Here is a 25082-nt window from a genome sequence, read left to right as displayed (position 1 = left end):
GACTTCTGTCTGCCAGGGACAAATGCAAGCAGTTATGAGAACAGAACAGAAATGGCAACTAGTGGGGGAAAGACCTCTTGTTAAGCCAGAAACTGTCTTTGTCTCATCTACAGTCTCTGTGGGGGCTGAGGGTGATAATTAATCTCTCTCACCCAGAGTTTAAGACTAATTAAAAAGCAAAATATGGCAGTTAGAGGTAGATGGAGACAAAAGATCATCTTTGTAGTAAGTGATAAGGTGACTGGAGAACACAGCTTAGATACACAATTCCAAATGGGCTGTCTAATACTTTCCTATACTGAATTAAACTTACCATTTGGACAAATGTAGGCTGTCCTGGCATGGGCAGACCCAGTTAGAGCATGGCAGGGAGAGAACACATGAAAATCCTGAAGACTGGTCATTCCAAACAACAGAATTCTTTTCCAGTCTCACCAATCAGAAAAATCACTCTTCCACTCGTAGAGAGAGCCAGAGAAAAGGTGGGAGAAAAGAGCAAAGATTACCTTCCAAATATTGTTCCCACCTGGGAAGTAAAGTGCCCGCCTAATGGGCCCAGACTGAAAAGCAGAGTAGGAAAGACTGATTCTCCTTAACATGTATATTCCAAGGTGGTCCTATTTCCAGCATTATCTTTAGGTTAATCAAACTAAACCTCTACTGCTACTACTACGTGCTAGATGTTAGGTATGCACGTATGAGTAAGACAGTTTCATGAAGCAGACAGACACATAAGCAGGTAATCATAATAGATTTCTGCTCCTACCAGACTCATCATCTACCATAAAGAACTATAAAATTGAACAGAATATACAAACAACTGTTTTTAGCCAGGAGATAACAAGCAGTGCAAGGTTACAATATCTGGGAGAAGGGAAACTTGAAGTGAGCTGCATAATTGCCCAGTTCTCTTTAAGGGACAACTTCCCAACCACAGCACAGAAAGCTGGAACCCTAACAGAACAGAGCGGTCTCACTGAGACCAAGAAGTAGAGATCTGAGTTTGGCTAGTATTTGAGTGGTAAGACACTGGAGAAGGAGCTGGGAAAAGAAGGGATCCCAAAAGGCTAAGGGCTGGGACATAAGGGCACAGGGCACGAGCACTTGTGTTTATTACATGCTAGATGCTACAGGGATGAGAGGGAAAAAGCAGCACTAGGAGTAAGCAGTGCTGGGATAGGAGGCAGGAGCATTTTGGAATTTTGGCTCTGCAAGACTGAAGAAACCACATTAACGCCACAGACTAGCAGACACTAGGAAGGCTTTATCTTAGGGGTAAGGACCACACTCTCGGACAAGACCTACTATGAACCTCTCCTAACAAAGCCTAAAACCACACAGTATAATGTGACATAATAATAAGAGAAATGTATAGACATCATGAGAACATTAAAGAATAAGTTCAAGGGCTTCAGAGAAAGCTCCAGAAAGGAGCTTATGCTTACCTGAATCAGAATATATCAGACAGAACAGTCACAGCATATGCAGAGGAAAAGAGCACTCTACAAACAGGGATTTGAATATGGAGGAAAAAAAGGAGTACAGAATGACTCAGGGATTTCTACCTCAGAATACGAGGGGAGAAAGTCTTTTCACCACTACACGGAATAAAGGAGGGCAAAAGGTAAAAGATCAGGGGTTCAGTCTTGACACATTAAGGTAGAAGTAGCTGGGAGACAGCCAGTTGGAGATAGCTATGTGGCTGGGGCCCAGGAGGGAAGTGAATGAACACTAATAAATTTGGGAGTAGTGAGCACACAGGTTACAATTATGGAAAAGAATGAGATTGCCCAGGGAGGGCACAGAAGAGCAAGAAAAGGAAGGGTAGGAACAGAACCCTGAAGAAGAAAACATTTAAGAGACAAGCTGAGACGGGAGTGAGGAAAGAATAATTAGTGTGATCCATCGGCTGGAAGGAGAACAAAAACAGCATGACGTATAACTTAAGGCAACTGAGGAAAGGGTATCAAGAAAGCAGTCAAAGGTGTCAAATGCAGCAGAGATGTTAAGGTAAAAAGTAAAGGTGTCCAACTTGGGAGGTCCCTGATTACCTTGGTAAAAGCCAATGTTTAGGCAGAAGCCAGACCTCACTGGATTCAGAAGAGGACAGAGGCGGGAGAATGGAGACAGCAAACGTGTTACAACACAAATGAATATTGAATACATTACACTAAATGAAAGAAGCTGGACATAAAAGGCCACATACTGTAGGAATCCATTTATATTAAATGTCCTTCATAGGCAAATCCACAGAGTCAGAAAGTCAGATGAGTGATTTCCAGAAGCTAGGGAGAGGGAGGAATAGGGAGTGACTACTAATGGGTATGAAGTTTCTTTTATTAGAGGGTGAAGAGAATTTCTGGAATTAAACAGTGATATTAAATCTCAATTTAAAAAAAAACAAAAACCTCCTCTAATCTCTTACTACAGAACTCCTAAATCCTACCCAACTATTTAGCCCTACATCTACTGATTTGTATTAAGTGAAATTACTCTCTTTAATGAGAGAGGTTCCTTGAAGACAGAGCCTCATCAATTTTCTCCTGGACTACTATTTCATTAGCTTCCTAACAGACTTCCTTACCTCTAGCCCTGACCTCCCTCCCTTTCCATCTTCCTCTCATCCCCACCATTATCATTCTTCTATATTCCAGCAAAAATTATCTAGAAATTTACCAGTATTATTCTTCTACTTAAAAATTTTCAATAGGTCCCAATTTCCTAAGGCAATGATCTCTGAAACAGAACGTTAGCTTACCAGAGGTACACAAGACAAATCACTGGGGTCTGGAAAAAAAACTAAAACTATTTATATATTTTTTTTGTTGATTCTTTTAAGGTTTTGTTTTTGTTATCTCTCATATACATAGGACATTAGTACAGTGATGCTTATTATAATGGGGAAACAGCCATATATTGGGGTACATCTTCAACTTTTTTTATGGATGTGAGTGCATAATCAAGAAAATGTGTAAACCACATGCTTTTAAAGATTAAAATCAAGGCTTCTTCGCATGGCATACAGGCTTCTTCATGACCTGGCTACCATCTACCTCTTCAGGAGTTGCTGTTCCAGCTGTGCTCTGTATTCCAGCAGCACTAAACTGCTTATAGAGTTTTCTCCAAGCTGTTTCACAATTCTGTGCTCTTGCTCTTGCATTCCCACTGCCTGGGAATACCCTTCAAACCCTCTGAATTCACCTTTCAAAATTCTGTTCAGGCATCAGCTTCTCTGGAGAGCACTCCTCAGTTCTTCCCCTTCCTCTCTGAGCTGAATGCTTCTCTGGGTGCAGCACGTACGGGGCACTGCCTCTCTCTGTCTTTTCACTTACCACATCACAGGATTTATAGATCTACCTCCTTCATTAAACTGGGAGTTCTCCCAGGGCAGGAATTGTGTTGTACTCATCTTTATCACCCTCGTGCCTAGCCTAGGACAGACTCCTAATAAGTTCTCAAAAACTGGTTCTGAATTGAATACTTTTTCTCTGTATTCAAAATACTTATTAACTAACTCTGTAATCTACTTCCCAGAAACAAGGGAACAACAGTAAGTTTTCATAGCCTTTTGCTAGCTTTAGGAGTACATTATTGGCCTCTATGACTCTCCTTGGTTGGGATCTCCAAGGCTGGTTCCCGCTCACATGTTGGTGCACACACAGCTCTTCAGATGTACACATTCTTTCTTTAGATCTGTTCATATGTTTGTGAATATTTTAATCAGATCTTGCTGTTCTCAAAGGCATTATGTCTCCTTAAAGTACCTTTACATACCTCTGCTCGGATTGTGCTCATTTTAAATGAAGCTTTAACTTTCAAACTCTCAAATGACAGATTGTGTTGATTTTAACATTTAATTCTCAAAAGACAATCCCCTTTGCTAATTCATTATTCAGTCAACAAATATTTTTATGGTGCATCTACTATGTGCCAAGCCCTTGGTACTTGCTAGGAATAGCTGGCTTAAGCAAAACAGGCAAAATCTCTGCTCTCAAGAAGCTGAAAATCTATTTCAGGAATTTCCAAATTCTTGGGGTCACTTCACGTTTGTCTCCAGATACTGATAATCCCCAGATCCAAAATGCTGTTTTTTAAGCCATTTAATAATTAACATTAAGTAGAAAAATAGTGATCCAACGGCCCACAAGGAAAACACAGAGCATCTTTTATCAGACAAATTATAATCACTTCTTTCTAGCAATGGGCTCTAACACTGAACTCAAAGCTGAAATAAAAAAGAAGCCCACTATACATAAGTCAGTGGGTATCTGTCACTCTCCCAGGTATGAAGAAACTGCTAAGTGGTAAACAGGAATGGGGATAACTGGACAGATTCTTTATTTTGGTTAGTTTTTCAGGAATAATTTCTATAATCCATGAGCTAAATAACAGCAGCAAACAGTCAAGAATGTATTTTATCAAGGAAAACTTACATGAGTTCATGTAAACATGTAAAACAACAAACTCATGAGCAGAGAAATATTGACTCAAGCTACCAACAATAGGTTTTTGCTACAATCGTGTTGCTTTTTCAGGTAGGTTTTTTCTCCTTATCAAGTGTTAATATGTACCCTGGAAAGCACAGAAAAGTATAAAGAGATAATTCCACTAATCAAAAAAATAAATAAACATTTACTTATATATCTTGTTTTAGACTTTCTATTATATACATTTTTTTCTTTTCACAAAATCAACACCAATTTTGAATCTGAATATGCAGTTGTATTCCTGCTTTTCCACTTAAAATTAGGAGAACTTCCCATGTACTTATTCTTCTAAAATGTGAGTTTTGAGATCATGTAATATTCCACCACGTGGACATACCATAATTTCACTACACTCCTATTGTGGGACAGGTTGTAGCAATGTTTTGTAACACAGAATAGATGAGTGTTGATGAATGCTCTCATTCACAACTATCTAAATATGTCCTTGAGGTAAATTCTTAAAAGGGGAATTACCAGGTCAAAGGATATGAACTTTCTTTTTTTTTTTTTTTTTTTTTTATTTTGGTGGGGGGAGGTAACTAGGTTTATTTATTTTTAGAGGAGGTACTGGGGCTTGAACCCAGGACCTCGTGCATGCTAAGCAAGCGCTCTACCACTTGAGCTATACCCTCCCCCCTAATATGAACTTTCTTAGGATGTTTTATGCCAAAAAGTTCTCTGTTCAAATTCCCCAACACCCCTTGGGAGCACTAGATATTTTTACTTTGATCTTCATCAATACGATAGGTTAAAAAGGATTTCTCATTTTAATCTGCAGCTCTTTGCTTAGTAATGAGAATGCACATTTTTTAAAACGCCTATTAAGTCATTTTAATTTCTTATTTATGATACTTTGTCTCATTCATTTTCACTATTAGGACATTGTGTTTTTTTTTTTTAACTGATGTAAAAAAGCTCTGATAAATTAAAATATATAACAAATCTGTCTGTCATGTGTTGCTTGCATGTTCCCTCAGTTTCAACACACAAGATTTTTGGTTCTTCCACGATAAAAGCTCCAAACTTTTCTAAAATGTAACTAGTACAATCCAATTCCCACAAGAACCACTACTAACAATACCACTTTTGCACCTTTTCACTCAACCTGTTCATTAGGGTGCTGTTTTTAAGTACCAAGCTCCAGAGATACTAAAGACTAGCCTAATGAGCCCATGATAATATGTTTAACCAACTAGCTTGGAAAATACAGTAACACTCAGAAATGCTACTTCTTCCCCTGTACCCAGAATCTCTCAAATAGCAAGCTGCTCATCCTGGTTCAGGGCAAAATCAGTCTTGTGGTCCTCCAAAAAAAAAATCACCTGTGGCTGGAAGGCAACATAGCAGAAGAAAAAGAATGCAGGCTCTAAAACGGAAAAAACTGGATTTAGATTTCTGGCTCTGTCATGTTTTTGCTGTGTGACCCTGGTACTTTTCCCATCATGAGCCTCAATTTCCTTATCTACAAAATAAACCTATTCATTTTAAGGTTATCATAGGATTAAATGAGATACGTAATGTTTATAACCATGGGTCTGGTATGTTACAGGTACACTTAAAAAAATGTCATTTTCCTATTCTGATGGTGTTAAATCAGTTACTTATTTAATTCAAATGATCTTACATAAAATGTTGGCCTGAAATAGTTAGCTGTCCCAGCAAAGCATCATCTGGGTGAAAAACATTTAGCTCAGCTTTCTGTCAACTGCAATTTCCACTGCTATAATTAAGCAATCATCGACCACCACTGCAAAACAACAAAAACCCCAAGGCTGATGTTACTAAATTGCTAAATACAGTAATTACTTGATTCTCAAGATCATGGCCATCAATTCCTTTAGGAAAGCAACAGAAATCTTTATAATCATAGGAGCAAAAGGCTGCTTAGTTATCCCAGACAGTGGTCTCTACAACAGAAGTCTTTTGGTCACTGCCCAGAATAGGCAGCATACTCAGAAGTCATTCTCAAATTGCTATTTTCACACATTCCATACTCTGAAAGGAACAATGTCAAAAAAAGAACCAAAAGGAAAAAAAAGGATATCCTTTGAAATTTAGCCTTCTTGGCAATTTTTCCTGGCAAGAGGTTCAAGACTGGTGAAATAATCTCTAAGAGGAAAGCATATTTTATAAAAATCTATCAGCATAATCCCTTTCTATGGAAAAAGCAAGGAACAAATTCTCCCTCTAAGTGTAGAGTGTTTATCTCTTCAGGAAAGAAAACAAAATATCATTTACTAAGCATCCATGTTTAGAGCACTGTGCTACACACTTTACTTATATTATCTTTTTTTTTTGTATTTTTAAATTGAAGTATACTCTTTTAAATCAAGTTTTGAGGTGGGTCTTATCCTTCCTAACAGACAGTAGGTAACTTGCTCAAAGTTTTATAGTTAAGTGGAAAGAAACATCCAGCTCCAGGACCCAGCTCTGTCTAACTTTGAAACCTTTTTCTTTTCATTACATCTTCATCAAATATGAAAATTATCATGCTCATGCCAGTTCTCCCTTAAGATTTAAATTTTGGTTCTAAGACAACAAACAAACTCAACAAACTAAGTGTCCACCAAAAGGATGACTATTTCTGTCAATAAGCAGATTGCTTTCCTGGCTCCTAGCATTTAAAATGAACTGAAGAACTCATACACAGTACCCTTTAAAAAAAAATCTTAAATATATAAAGAAAATGGTACCTGTTGACAACCACAGAGCACGGAAGCAAAAGCAAATATAAATCAGGTACAGACTTCTCAACCACTTCACAGATGTCTGCCAAAAAAATCCTGATAAAATCCAGAAAGCAGCACTTGGCTTGATTCCCAGGTTCTCCATGGCCTTCCAGACAGGCAGAACAAGTCCACTAGAAAGACAGAAAAAGAAGAAATTATATGCCAAGTAATTAATAATTGATTCCTCGAAATGTGGAATGCTAGAGAGTGTGAGAGATTAGGGAGAAGAAAAATTTCAAGTTTGTCTTTCATTGCTCTTACCTGCCCATAAATTTCAAACCTGAGCTTTGGCATGGCCTATAATTATCAGGATAAAAACATAGCAGATATGAAGTGAATCTACAGTAAAACTGAAACACTTTATATTCCATTATTTTCCAGTCTAACAGTTAATCATCTACGTGGAAGAATGGGAAGAGCCCCAGACTGAGAAAAAAAGATTTGAGTTTCAGTTCCAGTTCTGCTATTAACAACTTTCAGACTTTATCCAAACACTTTCTTATCTATGAAAAGAAGAGTATGGAGCATCAGAGGTAAACTAATCTGGAGGTTTTTCTAGCTTTGTTTTCTAGAAGTTTTAATGTGATTGTCTTTAGGCAGGGCATGCACTCTCCAGTTTGTTACTGTCCCCACCACTCTTATCTTTAAAATCTATCCAGTTTACACTTTGATATCACCTCCTTGATCCTTAGAGTCATTTGCAATTCCTGACTTAAATTCATATATCCATTCAACAAATATTTACACAGCTCCTATTATGTACCAGGCATTGTGTTGGCTACTCTAGAATCTAGGTGCTGAATGATTTAGGTCCCTTCCAGAAGAGAAAATGATTTTCCATCAGTTTTTCTCTCTTATACAACTTTCCTATATTGTATAAATTATTACATAAATCTTGGCAACATTACGAAGGTTGCTTCTGAAGAAGCAATTCATTTATCTTCTGTCCTAAATATGCACCTGTCATCAACGTCTGGCAAACGGCATAAACTCACAACCCCCGGCCAGCATTGTATGGGTTGGAGAGCAATACTGACTAATACCAGGAAACAGACCCGCACACAGAGCTGCAAAGCTAAGGTACAGTCCACCCAAGAAAAACTTTTCACTGAGCCTCAAGCATCTGAAGGACTTCATCTTTCTCATTCACTTCCATCCATTCCTATTTCTAGTGGTTTGTAGTTTGTATGTTAGGGATCAGGAGGCAAAAAAGAGGTATGTGGGCCAGAAACATGTTCAAGAGATTATGAAATGGAGCCTAAGTTAGAAAGTATATCCGGCAACTTTTCTAGCCTCCCAAGATGGAAGAGGTGAGTGTGAGAGTGTGTGTGTGTGTGTGTGTGTGTGTGTGTGTGTATGAATCTTACCCAACACACTTCTGCCTACCACAAAAGGATTTTAAACTCAAGGTGACTCAACACCTGTCATCAATAGCATGGCAGGTGGGCGACAGAAGCATAAAAGAAATGAATAGGTTTTGAAAATGGGAGTAATAAACACCACTGGGTTAGCAAGCTGATTAGAAGTGCAATGTCTCACAAACCATGCAAGAGAGAGAAGCAGAGTTATTTTCACGTGAACTCACAACCAGTCATTCCTCTGAAACCTACAATTGCCTAAAGGCACAAATCACTGCTAGGGTCCAGTCAAAGGCTTGCTGACCAGAGGCAGGAACAACAACACATCACCAAGATCCAAATGGTTTGTAACATAATCAAAGGGAAACAGCCCAGGGAGAGAACACACACCCCCACAATACTTGACAAATGAAAATCTAAAAAGCTTGCAATAGTTCTGGCATTTAGGGCGTTACAAGTACACTCGAAATAAAAGCACTCTCTGTTGCAGCAGCTGTTCCCACAGAGCAGGGGGTAATGTTTACTTAATACTTCAGGTTGATGGGGGATGTATCATAGTTCAGTTTGTCAGCTACATACGTGAACTCCATTTATGTACCCAGCGATAAGATATGTTTGAACAACGATAGAGCACGTCTGAAACAGCGAATTCAGCTGGTATGAGTAATCAAGAATAAAGCTCTTTCAAAAGTCTCATATTTGGGAAAGTTTCAGAACAGACTGCCATGAATAGCTTTGCTTATATTTGCAGACATTGTTTTCCAAATAGCTGGGAAAATGAACAGATTGTTCTGGGAGGTCGTTTTTCTAATTTGTTCCTAGCTTCCAGTCTGTTAATCAGATAAGAAAGCACAAGGAGAGTCAGCTAATGCTCTTCACTAACTGCATCAATTGTCGGGTGGGCATAACCACCACGAGGAGAGAAAAAGCAAAGCTTTCCTGGAATCCCACGTTAGGTCTCCTTCTCTCTTGACTTCCTTCATTTCACCTTTGTGCTCACTGTAGCCACCACAGGACCCCTCTGTGGGACAAAATTTTCCAAGTCCCGAATAAGGCACGTTTCGCGTTATAATTTACAAGTAGAGCTCAGCCCCGCCCCCCTTATTCTGCATCAACTTTGTCTTGGTAGGGAGAACAAACACTAGAGTCAGCAGCTAAGGGCGAGGGAGGAAGGAGGTCAGCACGCCTAGAGCCCGGTCTGTCAGTCAGTCAGCAAGGGATGGAGGGAGCCGCATGACCAGGCCAGGCCCAAAAGATGCGGGGTTCAGCCTGGAACTCCAGCTCCGCACCTGCAAAGCCAGAAGCAGTTGGCTACCCAAGCCGGGCCAGGAGCGCCACCTCTGGGCCCCCTGCACCCGGCTAGCGCACCCCCAGAAGTCGCCCGTACCGCTTGCCCCTCCCCTGGGCTCGTGGTCCTCGGCCTGGCAGGCAGCCAGCCGCCCCCGGCCACCTACCGGGGCTCAGGGCCACACGGCGGGGCCCCGGCTCTCGGCGGCCTCCGCCTCCTCCCGGTCCATGGGGTCGGAGCCCCAACCTTCGCTCCCCTCACCCTGAGGAGGAGGAAAAGAAAGACGGGAGTGCGGCTCCCCACCCGGCAAGCTCCCTCTCGCCTCAGCCTCCCAGAACAGCAACGGCGGCCGGAAACACCGCCCCCTCCCACCTCCCAGGGCTCAACCCGGAAACACACTCTTCACGCTAAGCAATCTCTCCTGCTACCCCCCGCACCGGAAGCTCGATTCCAGCCGCGAGCCCGAGGGGGAGGAGGGGCAGTGCTGGGGAGGGTAGAACTACGCACGAGCGAAGGAACCTGAGTCCCCAGGCTGTCGCCTCCCGCTCTCCAGAGGCGGTCTGCACCTTCACCCGCCCGCCGCGAACCCCAGGCCCCAGACTCGGGCAATACCCACAAGCAAAATGGCGGCAACGGCAGCATACCCTACGGCTTAGCGCCCAGCCGTACCATTGGCCAGAGCCTGGAGTGAGGCCACCGCCGATTGGTCGAGATCGCTGCGGGGGTGGGGGTGGAGCTGCAGCTGCCCGGAGCCGGGAGTGGGCAACGCGGCGTGAGCAGCGGCCCCAGGCTCAGGAGCATCGCGTTTGGAGAAGACTTCGCTGCTCGGGGCCGCAGCCTGGTGAGCTCAGCCCCCTTCAGGCACCCCCCCTACATCCCAGCCGGGGCCACTCCGAGCCGGTGCTGATCGATGCCGACACACCCCGGGACCCTATCGCGACTCCATCTCGCCATATCGCGATATCATCGTGCCCTGTCGAGACTCCATTTTGTCACAGCCCTTCTCAATATATAGCTATATCTTTTTTTAAAATTTGCCCTGTCATCTTTGGGGGCTGTTCCATGTCGTGATTTTGCCCTGATCTCTCCGTGACATCACCGCGCCATCGTGAAGTGTGATCTCATCGCTGCCCTGTCGTGACTTCATCAATGTCGTGTTGTGACCTGGCTGCGGCGGGACAGGTGGTGACCGCCAAGAACCCTTCTCCCTTTCTCATCTTCCCATCTCAGCAGCCCCGCTTCGATTATCCGGCTTTTGGATTCTCCGTTGTTCTGGGAGCTACCCGGGACCCCTTCTTGCTTCTCCAGACCCTGCCGGCACCCACAGGCTGGTAGCCAGGCGGGGAGGGCGAGAAGAGGGAGTGCAAGGGGTTAATTCTGCTGCTGCTTCTGCTGCTGTTGCTGCTGCAGCTTCTGCCCGAGGGAGGGAAAGGAGAGGAGGCAAAGAGCCTGCGGGGGCGACTGAGAGCCCTGGCTGGAGGGGTGGGGTCCCCAGAGGGGTATCAGAGCCTTCCCTGGTTAGTACCCTGCTTCCTCACTTATGCTGAAGCTTGCCTCCTGCCTCTTCTGAAGAAGGGAGGGGAAAGGAAACCTAGAATGCCCTTTTCCCTCATGTTAGCCTGAGTCCGGATAATCGAACTTCACCCGTGTATGTCTCCATCCCTCCCTGTCTGTCCTCACCACTCCCTTCCTCCCTGTATGCCTGGTGGAGGGAGACAAAACCTGGCCTCTGGTGCCAGGGGGCATCTGAGCGGTGGGCCAGCCCCCTCCCACCCCCAGGAGATTGGTGAGGAGAGCTGTCCAGTTGAGCAGCAGGATGCATGGTCCTTCTTTCCCGCTTTCTGGAGGTGACCTTGGACCAGGGTCCCTTCTTTATCCCTAAGGACTTGAGGGTCCAGCCCCTTAAAGGGACTCCCCCAAGAGAGGTCAGTCCCGAGGAGTCCATCCCTCCTGATCCTCCCCTCCCTCTGTGCTAATCCCTCCCTCCATCCTCCACTCCCACCCCCACCCCTCCTCTGCAGAGGGATGCTCAGTCCCTCTTGTGTTCACAGTTGGGCAAGGCGGGCATCATGGCCTCGGATTGCGAGCCAGCTCTGAACCAAGCAGAGGGCCGAAACCCCACCCTGGAACGCTACCTGGGAGCCCTCCGTGAGGCCAAGAATGACAGCGAGCAGTTTGCAGCCCTGCTGCTAGTAAGGAACTGACTGAAAATTGGGAGTGGGAAGGGCTGGGTGGTTGGGCCCCCTAGGAATGGGGTCAGAAATCCACTAGGATACATAGATGGTGCTGATAACCCTGGAGACACCAAAGAAGGCCCCAGGTGCCTACCTGTGGACTCATTTTTGCTCCCCTGAGGAGGGAAGCAAAGGGGAGAATGGGGGTGAATAAGGCTTATGGCCCTAGGAGCTTTGGAAGAGGCTGCCTGGGTCTGCTCTCTGGGGCGTCCCAGAGCAGATGGCGGCTGACTCACAGGGTAACAGCAGCAGGTAGTAACTAGTGCAGAGTACTTGAGGGCTGGGGACGATTGTTTTGGGGGTGGAGAGAGTTGCAGGACTGGAAGTGACTGGGAAAGGGTCCTAGGGGATGGCCAGGATCGCAATATGTAGGTTGAGGGTAAAGGATCTGGTTCAGGGCTTAGCCCTATTGGAGGAACCCAAGCTGGGGACAGCAGAACAGGAGCTGCATTGCTGGGAAGGGGGGGTTGATGGGGGGGGTGAAGGGAGGAGGGAGTACAGCCGCTGCTTGTTTGCCATGGCAACAGGGAGAAGGCTCCAGAGTCAAGGGCTCACACTGCAGCAGAGGAGGTGTTTAGGTGAAATGTAAGGGGAAATGTTTTGACAGGCTGAGCGGCGAGACACAGGAGCCATTTCCCCTGAGAAGGTGGCGGGAATGGATCAGAGGCTTCTCTGGAGATACAGTTAAGGAGGGACCCTAAATCCTTGGAAGATTTTAAAAACTGAGTTGTAAGCCTCTTCCAGCTCAGGTTGTGGGCATCTAGCATAGACATCAGGAGGAACTTCCCAACTGACCAGGTGCTGAAACGGCAGAACGAGTAGTAGAGGAGGACTGGACCTCCCTTCCACAGGGTTTATCGTAGATGAGGGATCCCAGGGGTCACACATTTCTATCTCTGAGGAGAAGGAAGGAGCTGGATGAAGTGACATCTGAGACGCTTCCTGATCCCAGAGTGAGTCCTGTTACATAACCCTAATCCTGCTAATGGTCAACCCCCAGGGTGCAGGAGACAGTCTTTGACACCTCTTCCTTTCATCCCACTGATGGCACATACCTCCCTTAGGTGACCAAGGCAGTCAAAGCAGGTGACATCGATGCCAAAACTCGGCGGCGGATCTTTGATGCCGTCGGCTTCACCTTCCCCAATCGTCTCCTGACCTCCAAGGAGGCGCCAGATGGCTGCCCCGACCACGTTCTCCGGGCCCTGGGCGTGGCCCTGCTGGCCTGCTTCTGCAGCGACCCTGAACTAGCCGCCCATCCCCAGGTCCTGAACAAGATCCCCATCCTTAGCACCTTCCTCACAGCCCGGGGGGACCCTGATGATGCTGCCCGCCGTTCCATGATCGATGACACCTACCAGTGCCTGACAGCTGTGGCAGGCACACCCCGTGGGCCCCGACACCTCATTGCCGGAGGCACCGTGTCTGCCCTGTGTCAGGCATACCTGGGGCACGGCTATGGCTTTGACCAGGCCCTGGCACTCCTAGTGGGGCTGCTGGCTGCTGCCGAGACACAGTGCTGGAAGGAGGCCGAGCCCGACCTGCTGGCTGTTTTGCGGGGCCTCAGTGAAGATTTCCAGAAAGCTGAGGATGCCAGCAAGTTTGAGCTCTGCCAGCTGCTGCCCCTCTTTCTGCCCCCGACAACCGTGCCCTCGGAATGCCTCCGGGATCTGCAGGCCGGGCTGGCACGCATCCTAGGCAGCAAGCTGAGCTCCTGGCAGCGCAACCCCGCACTGAAGCTGGCAGCTCGCCTGGCGCACGCCTGCGGCTCCGACTGGATCCCAGCGGGCAACTCCGGGAGCAAGTTCCTGGCCCTGCTGGTGAACCTGGCATGCGTGGAGGTGCGGCTGGCACTGGAGGAGACAGGCACAGAGGTGAAAGAGGATGTGGTGACCGCCTGCTATGCCCTCATGGAGTTGGGGATCCAGGAATGCACCCGCTGTGAGCAGTCACTGCTTAAGGAGCCACAGAAGGTGCAGCTCGTGAGTGTCATGAAGGAGGCCATCGGGTCTGTCATCCACTACCTGCAGCAGGTGAGGATGCAGTGGCCCACAGAGGGGGCTCAGTGTGGGGACGAGCCAGAAGGCAAGGGAAAGCGGGGAGTGAATTCCCTGCACCTGGGTGTAAAGGGGAAGCAGTGAAGACGCACCTACTAAAGGCTGATCCTGCAGCACTCCAGGGAGTAGTGTGTGGCCAAGCCCCCCTCTCTCTCCCTCCCTGAGCCTCCACACAAGCACCATACCACACACCATATGTGCACTCATATCACAGTACACACACGCGCACACACAACACAGTAACCTCCCACTCACAACCCTCCCCCCAGTCCACACACACAAAATTGGAGCAGTCTGTTCTGCTCAATCTATAGCATTGTTTTACACACATACACAACAAACTTGTAACTGTGCAGGGAGAAGGACCAGGGCAGCCTGGTTCCTGGCCTCTGTAGAGGTTCAGCTAACTCCATTTGATTGCCTCCCTGTCCTCCCCAACATCCCCTCCTCCCTCCCTGTCTGGGAATCCAGCTCTCTGTCCCACAGGGGTTCACTCAGAACTCTGGTCTCTGAATTCACCAGCCATATTTCCCACCCACCATGCCAAGGTCCCATTGTCTCATTCTTTCTGATTTAGCCAGAAAGGGGGCTTCTCTCCCACCACTGAGGGTATTTACCTAGTAGCCAGCATCCAGGCCTCCCACTCGAGGTCAGAGCCACTGTTAAGGAAGTGTTTACTTAGCTTTGGATCTGTGAGTTTCCTTCTAACCTTGAGATACTTAAGAGGTGAGGGACAGGTGGAGGTGACTTGAGTCCCAGAGAGTGCAGGGGCATGTTGTATGAAGTCCAGCTTGCTCAGCAGGCAGGCCCTGAGGGCCTGCTCCATGCTCAGACCCTTCGAGTGTGTCCCTACCAGGTGCTGGGTGCTGGGTGCTCAAGGCCTACCTTTGAAGGGCTCACAGGCCAGTATTCCCTTCTAGTTTTGTTATTTCTAGGCTGGCTGGCATGGCGACCAGGCAGGGGAGGGTCTCTGGTCCTGCTCCATCTCAAGGGGTCCTTTGGCAACAGGTGGGGCAGGAGAAGCAGAAGGAGCCTTTTGTGTTTGCTTCTGTGCGGATCCTGGGTGCCTGGCTGGCCGAGGAGACCTCATCCCTGCGCAAGGAGGTCTGCCAGCTGCTGCCCTTCCTCGTGCGCTATGCCAAGACCCTCTACGAGGAGGCTGAGGAGGCCAATGACCTCTCCCAGCAGGTGGCCACCCTGGCCATCTCCCCCACCACCCCAGGGCCCACCTGGCCAGGGGACGCTCTCCGGTGAGTTTGCAGTTATGGTCTGTTCAGCCAGACTGTTCTAAAGGAGAGTGTAACACAGGGACACCTCCTCTCCCCGCAAAATGGGCTGTGCTGGGTTTCCCGACTGGGGCATGAGACTTAATATTATTTCTGTTTGTTGGGGGAGCGGGGGGGCTGCTTCCCACCGGACACCTGGCTGCCTTGTCTCACTTGCCAAGCCCAGATTACTCTGTAGAGAGAGAACTTCTGCTTGTTGAGCATCCCCTGCCTGCCAGGCTTTTTTACTATGCCCTTTACCAAAATGATCTCATTTGGTCCACACAGCAAATCTAGGACAGAAGTCTCATCCGTGCCTTCAGGATGAGGAAACAGGCTCCAGGAGGTTGAAGTAACTTGCCCACACTCACACTGGCTGGCAGAGCCCAAGTGTGACCCAGGCCCGTGCAGCTCTGAAGCTTGTGCTCTTTCTGCAGTGCCTACAAAGATGTGTTCTCCTTCCCCCGACTTCCATTTCTCTTAGATGGGGCACCCACCCCAAAGGGAATCCTGTGCCTTCATCTCTCCCCTCAACGTCTGTCCCTTCTACACCCCCAGGCTCCTTCTACCCGGCTGGTGTCACCTGACAGTCGAAGATGGGCCCCGGGAGATCCTGATCAAGGAGGGGGCCCCCTCACTACTGTGCAAGTATTTCCTGCAGCAGTGGGAACTCACATCCCCTGGCCATGACACCTCAGTGCTGCCCGACAGCGTGGAGATCGGCCTGCAGACCTGCTGTCACATCTTCCTCAACCTCGTGGTCACTGCACCGGGGCTGATCAAGTGAGGCCAGGGAGAAGGTTGCAGGAAGCAGAGGGCCTGCTCAAACTTGCCCCAAATCTCAACCTCCTACTCTGCTTCCCTGTGCCCATGGGTTCCTGTGAGTGCTAAAATGAAAGGGTCTCAGAATGGAGAGAGCCACCCCATACAAGGGTTTGGCATCTCTGGAACCCCTTTGGGCATGTATGTCCACCTGCTCCAGCAATAACCCAGTCTTACCCCCAGGTGCTACAAATAGGGCCCAGAGTTAACTGTTCACCCTGCTACCACTGAATTTCTTGCCAAACCCTGGCCTGGTGAAGCTGGGAGCCCAGGATCCCAGGTTTTCCCTGGGGTTGGTTGGGCTCTACTAATCCCCCATCTCCCATCTTTCCCTCTCTTTCTCCCCAGGCGAGATGCCTGCTTCACGTCTCTAATGAACACCCTGATGGCGTCGCTGCCTGCACTGGTACAGCAGCAGGGGAGGCTGCTCCTGGCTGCCAACGTGGCCACCCTGGGCCTCCTCATGGCCCGGCTCCTTAGCACCTCTCCAGGTAAGCCCTGGGGACCCAGTCCTAACAGATAAAGGCAGAAGACTGTGGTGGGCCTGCTGTGGTCTGGGCATAAGTCACCATTTTCAGAAAATGGTTTTACAGAATTTTCTAATCAAGAGGAAATCTCCGAAGTGTGTCTCCATCCCCCGCCCCGCCCCACCCCACCCTCCTTCCCAAAATGATAACATTCTCTTCCTTCTGAAGACTTTTAAGGCAAGATCTGGTGGGTGTAAGCACAGGCCTGCTCAGAGGCACAGGCATAGGCACCTGGAATCCCCAGCAGCCCGAGGAATCTGAATTCTGTGTTTTCAAGGTGAAGCCGCCCCCACCCAGGCTTTGAGTCAAAAACATGACTTCTCTCCATTGAGGTTTTTCTCTGCTTGGCACCTCACCTCCCTTGTGACAGGCTTCCTTGCTCCTCGGCACCTACCTTCTCCCCCACCCACCTCACTCTGGCTGCATGTTGGGGGGGGAGGGGCATCCGCTCCAGCCCCTGCCAGCCCTCTGTGTCTCCCACTTTGGCCGTGGGTGTCTGCTTGGGTCCCTCTGTCCCCGCCTGTTCCCTGTGCCCCATCTGTCAGGTTGGAGGAGCTGCGCAGATGCCTGGGAACAGGGTGTAACAAGCCCGTACCCTCAGTTGCCTCTGTTCCCTGTGGCCGGGAAGCGGGGGAGGGGGTGGGTCCCAGCAGGAAGGGGAGCATGTCCTGGTGGACCAGGAGCTGCTCTGCTCTCTAGCCCCCGTGCTCCCTCAGTCCAAGCTGCATCTCCACAGCCCCTGAGCAGAGCCCCAGTGCTGGTTCACCCACAGATGCCACCAGGTTAGCCTGACAGCCTCTAGAGGGGAGAGCCTCTGCAGTGCAGAGGCGAACCCCTGCAGGCGGGTGAGCCAATCCTGGGCGCCGGCCCACGGCCCCCCCTGGCACCCTCTTCTGGCCTAAGAATCAAATTGCTGGCCCCTCCTCAGCCTGTAAAGGTCTCGGCCTGGCAGAGGCTCCCCCCTCACTACTCAGACTATAAGAGGGTCCGACCACGAGGTTGAGTGTTCCAAGATTATTACATTTCATTCTCATGACAGAATTCTAAGATTAGCACTCTTGGCCCCGTTTTACAAGTTGAAGAAACGAGACCCAGAAAAGTGACCCAAAGTCACACAGTGAAGTCAGAGGTAGGGTTTGAACCCAGGCAGGCTGATTCTGGGCTATGCTTCAGCTCCTGAGTGTGCCCACCAGGAAGGGAAAGGAAGGGTCTGGCGAGGCAGCTGGCCCCTCTGGTTCATGCCCCCCTCCCTCCTTGCCTTCCAGCTCTTCAGGGAACACCAGCGTCCCGCGGTTTCTTCGCAGCCGCCATCCTCTTCCTGTCGCAATCCCACGTGGCACGGGCCACGCCTGGCTCAGACCAGGCAGTGCTAGCCCTGTCCCCTGACTATGAGGGCATCTGGGCTGATCTGCAGGAGCTCTGGTTCCTGGGCATGCAGGCCTTCACAGGCTGCGTGCCCCTGCTGCCCTGGCTGGCCCCTGCCGCCCTGCGTTCCCGCTGGCCGCAGGAGCTGCTTCAGCTGCTGGGCAGTGTCAGCCCCAACTCCGTCAAGCCTGAGATGGTAGCCGCCTATCAGGGTGTCCTGGTTGAGTTGGCTCGGGCCAACCGGCTGTGCCGGGAGGCCATGAGGCTGCAGGCGGGCGAGGAGACAGCCAGCCACTACCGCATGGCTGCCCTGGAGCAATGCCTGGCAGAGCCCTGAGGGGGCACCCACTGGGGACAGACCCGGGGGCAGGCGGGAAGGGAAGGAGGGAGGAGGCATCTTCCCTGAAGCCCCCAAATTGGACCCCGTCCCTGAACTCCCCCCCAAACACCCCAGCTTTCTGGCTTTTCCAAGGGTGAGGGCATGGTGCCCACCCTTCAAGTGTAGGAACTGCGTCACGCCCCCCTGGGCCCGCTCAGGGGCAGGGATTGGCTTGGAAATCAGCGTGGCTGTCCCCACCAGGCCAGGGGGAGGTTGGAGCAGTCCCCAGGGTGGGGGGCAGTAGGTGTCATTGTGCCCAATGTCTGGCTCCCTCACAGGAGGGAGGACCCCACGTGGGACGGGGCTGGCAGGAGCCGGCTGCCTCAGCCCATGTGCCCTGCCGGCCAGGGCGTGGGCTTCCCTAGGCTGTGGTGCCCCTTGGGCCTTCCAGGTCCACGTCCTTTAAGTTGGCCGTTTGGTTCTTGCCCTTGGCCCCCTTGGGCAGAGAGCAGGCTCAGGCCGTTGACATCGCAGTTCTTCCTCTCAACTCCAGTGACCCAGGGTCTGAACTGCCCCAGCCTTCCAGGGAGACCTGAGGCATACAGGCCTGGTGGGGGGTTGGGAAACCTCCTTCCACCTGAGCTTCCTTGAGGGGACCCAGGAGCCCTGGGGCCCTGGTCTCTAAGCTTTTGTGTCGTGTTGCAGCAGAGTGACAATGGGGGTTGGGGAGTTATTTATTTTGCCTGTCCTTATCCCTGCTTGGACACCTGAGCATCTGGTCCCTGTCCCCCAGTGCCATCTGGCCTGGCTGGAGCCAGGAACCAGAGGGACGCTTCCCAGAATCCGCATGTTTCCCTAGTGATTGCACCCCATCGCCATCGTGGTGCCTGGCTTTAACTCCCATCCCTGCTTTTGACTCCTCTGTAGAGAGACGCGACTGGCGGCTCCAGCAGGGACTACCTTTCTTAGGAACCCAGGGGACCCCCCAAACCCGATTCCTTGCTTCCCTTCCCTCTTCCTTCCCCCTCCCTCCCCCCAGTGCGTTCTGTGATCACCAAGTTCAAAGCTGTGCACATGTGGACACTCAATAAATGTTCATTGGTGACAACATGGCTCTTGTGTGGTCTGTCCTGCACCTTCTTCCTTCCAGGCCCCAGCAGCTCACAACTACCATCTGCTAAACACACTTCTCAAATGTCGTCCCATTCTACCCTGAAAAGAATGTGATGAAGCAGGCATCATACCAATTCTGCAGGCATGGGTAGGTGATTTGCTCAAGGTGTTGGAGCTAGTAAGTGCCAAAGCCAACACTTGACACAGGCCATCTGACTCCTTAGCCCACACCTTTCAGTGCCAGAACAGGTTGCAGACTCGTGTTTTGTATTGTTTGTTTTTATGAGGGGGAGATAATTAGGTTTCTTCACTGATTTCCTTGGAGAAGGTGCTGGGGTTTGAACCCCTGACCTCGTGGGTGCTGAGCACGCGCTCTACCACTTGAGCTATATCCTTCTCCTCTTGCCCAGCAGACTCAGATGTTAATCTGGTGGGGCTCATGGGGCTCATGCTTTCCCATGCAAATGAAGTGCTGCCCTTCCACATCAGCAGGTGGTTGCCAAGTATCACTGTCACATCCTCCAATTTTTAAAGAGAAAGTCAGAAATCCTAATTTTTATGTGAAACCTGATTTTGAATGTTGATAATTTTTTAAATTAAATCACTGCAACCCCAACAGAACATCTGCAGGCCAAATGTGACTTTCAGGCAACCAGCTCTTCACCTCTGTTCTATGCCAAGTGAGAAGGGGAAGGGTCTGAAAGCTTCAGCAGAGACAACGCACGAGCACCCACTGCTTCACCAGGCCTGAACCAAAGCTGTCAGCTTTGAGCCAGACCAGGCCCACACTGCAGACTCTTCTCCACCTAGGCCCTCAAGCTTAAAAGCATTCGCTGCACATGTCCCAAGTTCCTACCTGTGGCTGGCTGTGCATAGACGGAAAGGAATGTTCATTAGTCTATTGGATGTACTGTAAGTCTTGTCCTTGGCATGGATTTCCTGAAATCCCTGAAAAATATGAAAAGACTGACCCTGCCTGTCAAGCAGCTTAAAATCTAGAGGGGAAACAGACAAGGCAACGGACAACTCCTAAAGATGTAAGCAGTTGCTTCTGTGTAGGGGTCTGAATGAAGTGTGGTTGGAGCATAAGAGCCCCTCAGCCTGGCTGAATAAGTCCCGGAAAACTCAGAGGAAGTGTGTTCAGAGACCTGAAGGGAGGAGGGACTAGCCAGGTAGACAAGCAGAGGAACAGCAGGTATAAAGGCATGCAAGCTTGGGAACTGTAAGTAGGTCATTACTACTACAGTTGGAGTGTGAACTGGGGAGTGCTGGAAGATGAGGTGGGACCAGTGGACATGGACCAGATCTTAGAAGTCCTGCTGTGGCGGGCTAAGAAGCTTAGATGTGGGATCAGGCTGAGGCTGTAGATTTTTGAGCAGACTGAATGTGATTCAGTATGCATTTTACAAAGACGACTTTGGCTGCAAAAGGGGCAACTGAGGCGGGGAGCTCAGGAGGCAGTAAGTCTGAACTAAGCCAGTGGCAGTGAGGGTGGAAGAAGTATAGGTAGGGGTTAGTTAATAGGTCTTGGTGATTGATTAGAATGAAGAGGGACAGAGAACGAAAGGTGACTCCCAGATTCCCGATCTAGGCCACTGAGTGGATAACGGGGCCATTCACTGTCACAGGGAACACAGAGAGAAACAGTTTTGTGCAAAATATAAGCTCATTTTGTTAAATGGTGAATTTGTGCAGCTTGTCTCCATGAGGCATTTACTCTCTGCAGTTTGGAGCTCAGAGAGGTCTGGGCAAGTGACAGATTTAGGAGCTGTCAGTAGAGAGGGTCCTAAAAGTCATGGGAGTGACTGAGGTCACCTGGGGAAGTGTAAAGAGAAGAGAAGAGCCCCAAAGCAAATGGCAACTTACCCCTGGTCCCTGCTCTCAGTACTCTCCCTCGTGCGGTGAGAAAGCCAAATCTTTCAGAAAGCCTCAAAATACACAGCAGACTGAGTGCTGTAATTTGTTGAGGGATGGTCAGAGCGTCCTGGGCTCTGGAATGAGGAGAGGGCTAGGCTAGCTTGGTGAGACCTGCCAAGCCTCAGGTAATTCACCAGTGAGAGAATGGTTGTGAGATGTAACCACGAGGTGGCGCCTCAGCATCTTCTTGTGCCAGATTTCCCCCACCCAGCAAAAACCCGGCCAGGTCCAGAGCAGAAGGTCGTCAAAGGCTAGGAGAAGGGTGGCTGTGTCAACAATAAAGGAGGCAGGCTTGAGTTTTTTCTTCACATTAAGTTGAAATGCAAGCTCACTTTTTGAAAAGAAAGAGAAAATTTGAGCCTGGGAGAAGAGCAATACGGCAAGTGGGCCAAAGGGGAGTCCATGTATGTTTGAACATGTGCCTCTATGTGTCAATATATGTCCTGTGTCTTCATGTGTATATGTGTTTCCCATGAGTGTCTCTGTGTGTGTTGTGTGTTGTGTGCCCAAGAGTGTCTGTGTGCGTACTCCTGTGCACATTCCAGGCCTCCACATGAGTGCATGTGTTCCAGAAAACAGGCAATCAGCAATGCCCACCTCCATCCCTCAGAAAGTGAGGAGTCCCTTGGCCCTGAAAGAGAAGGGCAACAGAGTCTGAAGCCATAGGACCCTGAAGTTCTGAGGAGCCCCCAAAGCAGCAGCAGACCATGGAGGCCATCCCTCGCCCCAGGAGCCATAAGCAAAATCACTCATTTATCAAATGACTTCCCCAGGATCATGTTCGCATGGAGGCTTCCTAAAGTATACCTGAATAGGCTGAGGGATTCATAAATCCATCCATTCATTCATTTATCATTTATTTAATAAGCATTTACTGAACACCTGCCATGTTCCAAGCCCAGTGCTAGACACATTTTCTCTTTCTCCTTTCATCTTCTTCTTGTGAACTGCTTCATGAAGCAGGAAAGGAAATTTAATTGCAGCTGTGAAGAGCCTGGAATACTGGTTAGAGTGTTTAAACATTTTTTCCCTAAAGATGGGCCACAGGGAGCCCCAGGGGAAATTTCATTCAGGAGGGAACATGGTCCAGCCACTACTGTTATTGAACAGAATTGGAATTGGATCAGAAGAGATATGAATGAAGGCAGGAGACGAGTTGAGGGGCTGTTGCAAGGGTCTAATCAGTGGTTCTCAGACTTTACTGTGCTTCTGAGTCACGTACAAGCTTGTGGCTGAGCCCCACACACAGAAGGGCTGGGGTAGGGTCCAGGAACTGACATTTCTAACATATTCCCAGATGTTGTAGGTGATGCTGGTCCAGGGACCACACTTTGAGAACTACTGGGCTGTGAGAAAGAGTATATAGTAGCTTAAGGTGCTGACAAAAGATGGAGAGAGATGCTTAAGGATTAGAAATGATGACATTCTATGAGGATTAGCTTATGGGGATGAGGAAAACGTCAGAGCCTGGGATGACTCTTTTTAATCTGAAGGATGGTGGTGCCATTTACAGAACCACAGGACATAGGAGAAGTAGATTGGGGTTGGTGGTCAAGGTGGAGGAGATGGCAAGTTCGGTCTGGGACTTGGAAAGGCTCAGATGGCTGCAACAAGGTGCCTGGAGGAAATATCCAGCTGGCAATTGCATCTTTGGGTCTGGATTTCTAGTGAGAGATACAGACTGGAGATAACAAGGTCGGGAGATAACAGCAGACAGGTAGTCATTAAACTCTTGAGAGGGGGTGAACTCACTCGTCAAGAGTGTACATGGGAAGACAGGGCAGAAGCTTCAACTCTGAGAATGACTAACTTGACATTAAGGATGTGGGTGAAAAGAGAGGAGATAGAAAAGAAGACAGAGAAATGGTCAGAGGAGGAAAGTGAAGGAAGAAGGGGGTGTCAAGCTGCAGGGAAGTAGGTGAGGGAATGCAAGGAAGCCACTGGACAGGCAGCGCCCCCACCCCGGTTCTGGCCTTCCCAAGCCTACTGGAGAGAGCAGGGGATCCCCAGAGCTAGCACAGGCATCATCAGCCTCCTCGCCCCGGGACTTCTCCCAAAGGGGTCCACCAATCTGCATGCACGCACTGACACACACACCTGCCCTGGAGTCTGACTGCTCATGTCCTGGGCATGAAGTTGAGGGTGAGGGGAAGAGAGGATTCATGTACCCACCCATATAAGTACATGCACATACTCCCAACCTCTGACCTGTCCTGGGCATGAAGATTGTAGAGCTACCCAATTCTGGTTCATCTAACACTTCAGCAGGTGGTTCCAGCCTTTGGAAAATTCTTTTATTTGGGGGGGATTACTTTTTTTTTTTAATGGAGTTACTGGGGATCAAACCTAGGACCTCCTGCATGTTAAGCACTCACTCTACCACTGAGCTGTACTCTCCCCGCCTCTGGAAAGTTCTTAGTGATGAATCCTTGGCTGTTTTTAGCCTCCTCCTTTCCCCAAAATGCCCGCAGGGTGAGATGACCCATACCTAAGCTGTACACCTGACTTGTGCCTTCTGGGATGCCTCCTCTCAGGTCTCCCCCATATACGTTCCCTGGCTCAATGGTGTTGCCTTTACCTCCCTTTCTCCTCTAATCTAGCTCAGTAGTTTTACCTTTACTTTCTCATCTTCCACTTCACTAGAAAGGGGCTTAAGAAAACATCTAGTCCTCTCTTCCTGCCCCTACTTTTTTATTGTTGTTGAAGTTGCAGAAACTGAGGTCAGAGAGGAAAAGGGGCTTGCCTAGGATCACACAGTTTATTGGAATCAGGACTAAATTACAGGCACCTGAGTTTAAGGCAACACAGAATAGTAATTCTGAGCATGGACAGGGGCCAGCAGCAGACTGCCCCAGCTCTGCTGCTTAACTAGCTGCTTGACCATGGACAAATCATGTCAACTCTCTGTGCCTCACTTTTCTAGCCTAAGGATGGGGCTGGTAAGGGTATCTATCTCACAGGGCTGTTGTGAGGGTTAAATAACTCAATATTCATCAAGTACTTAGCAAAAAGTCTGGCACACTAATAAGTGTTTGCTGTGATTATTTCTACTCTGCCCTGGTCTAAGCATCTTCTTGCTTTTTAAAAACATCTTCCGTCTGCTTTCTTAATTCCTATTCCCCTTAGTATTCCTCTCATTTCCCTTTCTTTAATCTTTGACCCTGTTCCTCAGGAGGGGAGGGTTGGGTATTGGGGGATAGAAAGTTGGAGTGACAGCGGAGACTGGAACGTGCTTGAAAGCCAGCCAGTGCCTACAATGGTAACACATAAACCCATAGCCTATGCATGTTAGTGTGATGATAGCACACGGTCCACACTGTGTCAGTTACACACAGTTTCACTCAACATCCTCTGGGTATGACAAGCCCACATTCAATCATCCCAGACTCTCATGGCTTCAGAAACATCTTGGGCCATTCTCAATGGAACTCATGTCCAAACTCAGTCCCATGCAACTCTCTCTGGCCAGTTTGTGTCTCCAACTTCCTCAGACCCTGACTTGGCATTAGGAGTTACCCGCTGGAGGAAGCCTAAAGTAGGCAACTTGAGAGGGGCTTTGACCCAGAAATATGCAGAGAGGTGGTGATGGCCCCCAACTCAC

At 48.9% G+C, this 25082-nt stretch overlaps 2 protein-coding genes across 8 annotated transcripts in view; one reads left to right on the top strand and one right to left on the bottom strand.

The window, feature by feature from the left end:
- KIAA0319L (KIAA0319 like) overlaps positions 1 to 10595 on the bottom strand; it is a 90763-nt gene extending 80168 nt beyond the window's left edge. The window contains exons 1-2 of one of the 7 annotated variants that reach the window (XM_072974814.1): positions 10532 to 10595; positions 7181 to 7347 (exon numbers count right to left, since the gene is read on the bottom strand). In XM_072974814.1, the coding sequence (XP_072830915.1) occupies positions 7181 to 7319 (139 nt within the window). In that variant the 5' untranslated portion in view covers positions 7320 to 7347; positions 10532 to 10595. The other 6 variants (XM_072974812.1, XM_015246482.3, XM_072974815.1 and 3 more) reach the window with 6 other exon arrangements.
- A 4-nt stretch (positions 10596 to 10599) lies between these two features.
- Positions 10600 to 19559, top strand: NCDN (neurochondrin). Its single transcript, XM_006212699.4, has 8 exons — positions 10600 to 10703; positions 10977 to 11044; positions 11914 to 12054; positions 13161 to 14129; positions 15162 to 15403; positions 15977 to 16201; positions 16589 to 16731; positions 18033 to 19559. Exons 2-8 carry the CDS (start codon positions 11012 to 11014, stop codon positions 18467 to 18469), a joined length of 2190 nt encoding a protein of 729 aa, XP_006212761.1. The 5' UTR covers positions 10600 to 10703; positions 10977 to 11011; the 3' UTR covers positions 18470 to 19559.
- The last annotated feature ends 5523 nt before the right edge of the window (positions 19560 to 25082 follow it).

This window comes from Vicugna pacos, chromosome 13, assembly GCF_048564905.1.
Source record: "Vicugna pacos chromosome 13, VicPac4, whole genome shotgun sequence".
NCBI classification, from domain to species: Eukaryota; Metazoa; Chordata; class Mammalia; order Artiodactyla; family Camelidae; genus Vicugna; species Vicugna pacos.
The sequence above is the reverse complement of the archived record's forward strand: the minus strand, read 5'-3'. Positions and strand labels throughout refer to the sequence as shown.